At 36.7% G+C, this 3860-nt stretch overlaps 1 protein-coding gene across 1 annotated transcript in view; it reads left to right on the forward strand.

Moving 5' to 3' along the window:
- The window catches only part of atp6v1ba (ATPase, H+ transporting, lysosomal, V1 subunit B, member a), a 101878-nt gene that overhangs the window by 47869 nt on the left and 50149 nt on the right, over positions 1 to 3860 (forward strand). Inside the window, exons 4-6 of the mRNA XM_050070712.1 lie at positions 259 to 352; positions 1007 to 1084; positions 1378 to 1517. Coding sequence (XP_049926669.1) covers positions 259 to 352; positions 1007 to 1084; positions 1378 to 1517 — 312 coding nt within the window. The remainder of the gene's footprint in view (positions 1 to 258; positions 353 to 1006; positions 1085 to 1377; positions 1518 to 3860) is intronic.

Raw genomic sequence — 3860 nt, forward strand, 5'->3', positions numbered from 1 at the left:
TATATATATATATATGTATATATGTATATATATATATATGTATATATATGTATATATGTGTATATATGTATATATGTGTATATATGTGTATACGCACCATACGAAGTGTTAATTGTAGTTTATATGCGATGACATATCTCTAATCTAGCTCAAATTATGTAGACTACTCCTGTAATTTACCAGTGCAGAGAAACTTGATTTTTTTTTTTTTTTTTTTTTTTTTAAAATCTTATCAACTTGTCATGTCTGTTTGTTCAGGTGTTTGAGGGAACATCAGGCATTGATGCTAAGAAGACAGCCTGTGAGTTCACTGGTGACATCCTGCGTACTCCAGTGTCAGAAGACATGCTTGGTACGATCAACCTGATTTCACATTGCATATTTAATCCAAAATTTGGCAATATCAGTAAAACATCTTCCAATTAGTCCACAGTCCAGGTTTTGTTTACAGCTGCACATAACCCCTTTCATCATTCTATCTTTGTAACACACAGAAGAAAATGTTGAAGCATGTTGAATGCTGTTTTAAGTGTTATACTGCATTTTCCTTCAATATGCTTATTTTACTTAAGTTTTCAGTCTACTCAGTAAATAGTAAAAGCAAAACAGCACTCAATCAAACCTTTTTGTCTGAACGTTCTTGAATGTATCAATAAGTGTGATTATCTCAGTACAGCACAAGGTTACATATATTTCAATAGCAGTCGAAAGTAAACCTGCTTTTGTTTTTGAAGTGTCATTAATCACGTCCATGAATTTATAATTACTTGTACTTGTTACTTGTAGACTCAACAAGAGCCATCAAAGCCACTCTTATCTGTTTAGAGTCTGATACAAAACAGAATAGATCAGATGTGGTTTGAAGCGTCATCTAATGAATTTCATTTTACCTGTGTTTCTTAGTAATTATCTTTGAATTCAACTTCCAGATAAACCAAATAGTTGTTTTTTATCAAATGATGGACTTAATCTACTTAGTTTAAAGGAGAAAATCTCCCTCTTTCAGGGCGTGTGTTCAATGGTTCAGGCAAACCCATCGACCGCGGGCCTAGTGTTCTTGCCGAGGACTACCTGGACATCATGGGTATGACCTCAATAAGCTGTTGTCTTCTGGTTATTGTCTTTGCCAAATGGATGTTTTTAACAAAAATGCTACGTTAACATAGCACTTTAATCACTAGCAAATCAAACATGCTTGCAATTTTACACGTTAACCTTCACCAAATATTAAATGAGTAAATTGTGATTTTACAAAAACAATAAATAAAAGATAAGATGCATCTCAATAAAAAATGCTGACAGCACATCTGTTAGTTCACCTGTTATGTATTCCATCCTAACCCTGACAGCTAAAGAAACTACTTTTGTATTTTCTAGGTCAGCCCATCAATCCTCAGTGCCGAATCTACCCAGAGGAGATGATCCAGACTGGCATCTCAGCCATCGATGGCATGAACAGTATTGCCAGAGGACAGAAGATCCCAATTTTTTCAGCTGCTGGGCTGCCCCACAATGAGGTAAAACTGCCAAACCAGCATGTATATATATATATATATATATATATATATATATTTTTTATTTCTGTGGCAGGCTCACAGTGGAAATGTTTAACATTTATGAGTCAGGTCATTCATGTGTGTCAGCTGTTCCTCAGTGTCACATGACAACAGTTTGACTTCTGCTTCCTTTCCAGGGTTTTTCCTGCCTCAAAATGGAAACACACATGTCAGTTGTCCCATGTAAATGTAGACAAGTGTGTTACATCCCAGAATGTGTCATGTTGTCTGTAAACTATTCATGTAAAGTAAAACATTTGACAGAAGTGAATTGGTAGGTGCTGTGGTTATAGTTCCTACATGACCTGCCTGCATTTAAATAATGGCAATGTTAAAAACACAGAAACAGCCAAACCAGTGTTTATTGGATTGCTATTTCACCCTTCAAAGAAAGCAAAACTTCAACCAAACTCATCATTCCTGTATAGCATTCACTGAGCTCTGGCTTCTGCTCCAGTGTCTGGTTTAATCATTGTGACAGACAGCTGTGTAGCACACATGGCTTTATTGTAGCTGAGTGGAAAGCCAACAAGATCAGGTCATACTTAAAGAAAGAGAGTGATGTGTTATTTCCAGCGAAATGGAGGTTTTTGTCACAACCCACTAGTTTAAGTAGGACAGCTTTGGAAATTGTCCCAAGGCAAAAAAATGAAATAAAATGAAATAAACAATGGCCACGAAGACAACTCCATTGTATCTGGCAAAACAATATTGATTGATTCAATTTACTGAAGCACTTCAGCACAATTGAGGTTTCTTGTGTGATAGACCATGGCTGTTCTTCATGCTCTTCAGCTAAAAAAGAGGTTTTAGAAACCAATGTTGACCCTTGTATTCTTCTTTCCACTCCTACAATCCTGTACACATCAATGCTCAGGGACAAAATTTAATGCATTACTGTCTCACAATGGTTTGCAGTTGTCACTCAGTTAAAGCATTATATTTCCTTATGTATTTTTGGAGATGTTTTGATATCCACTAAAACCTTATCTAAAGTTGTTATAACAGCCAAATATATAGCACCTTGACACAGGGAACAAGTCTATGTTTATACTTAATTTTTATCTGCAAGGAAAATGCAGAGAATAATGATTGAAGTGTTTATTTCCCAATGCAAATCATACAAATATTAAGTAGCATAAAATTACAAAACCTGAAGTTTTTACAGTACTGTTTTCGAAATAATATTTTCAAATAAATAAAAAGTTTTTCCTTTTTTGAAAATAAAGGTATTCTGGCAAAGTAATACAGTGACATTATTGTGAACTTAAAGGCCTTTCTGCAGGCATTTTTGTAAACCTATTAAGTAGTGCTTAAAAAGACAAAAAGATTGTAGAGCACTGCAAAGTACAAAAGCATTTTGGTAAACCTTTCAAGAACTATCATTTAATTAAAAAAAAAAAAACAGTAAAAATTGTACAGTAAAAAAAATAAAGGCATTTCTGCAATGTGCAAACAGAGACAGTGCCTGTCTCTCAATATAACAAAGGCAGTCCTTAAAAGTGCAAAGGCTGTGGCACTTTATGTTACAGCTTGAAGGCCTTTCTGGAGGCATTTCTCTAAACAGTAAGTACAACTAGAACAATAAATCGTACTTTTCTCTGTGCTGTCTCAAGTGCTGATATAGATTAGTCGTGTTGCCGCGGGACGTGGCGACTTTAACTTTGCAAGATTTACACAGCACATCTTTCTGTTCAACATCGCCGTACCTGAATCCAAAGTATTGCCATATAATAGGCATTGCATTTTTTTCCGCCACCAACTCAGCCTGTTCTTGGTCGTGCTCATGCTCTTCTTCAGCATCCATGTTGGTCACTGCTGCACGCCAGGTAGGCACATGACCATACAGGTTGCACACACCAGGATAGCTTGTGGGCGTAATGTCAACAATCTCCACACAATAAAGGAGAGGTAGTCACGTTCACAGGCACACATGTTAACATTTATTTACATTACATTGCAAATTGCAGCCTTTTATGCGGTTATGTAATCACACAGCCTGACATCACAATTGCAACTGTGATTAGATTAATCGTGCAGCACTACTTAAAGGGCCAGTGTGTAAAATGGGTTGAAAACAGTGACATCAGTGGTCAAATTCTAGATTGCAGGGCTCACTCGCTCACCCCTCCCGTCGGGTAAATGTCGGCGGCCTCGTAGGGACAAAAAGCCTTGCGCACGAGTTTTTCAGGAGTAGGTCTATCTAGCGACGAGGTGAATATTTATTTAGAAATCTAAACCATGTTACGATATTGTAATGAATCCCTCACGAGCAGGAGACCAGAGGAGCGTTCGGGGAAAAGG

Source organism: Epinephelus moara, chromosome 19, assembly GCF_006386435.1.
Source record: "Epinephelus moara isolate mb chromosome 19, YSFRI_EMoa_1.0, whole genome shotgun sequence".
Classification (NCBI taxonomy): domain Eukaryota; kingdom Metazoa; phylum Chordata; class Actinopteri; order Perciformes; family Serranidae; genus Epinephelus; species Epinephelus moara.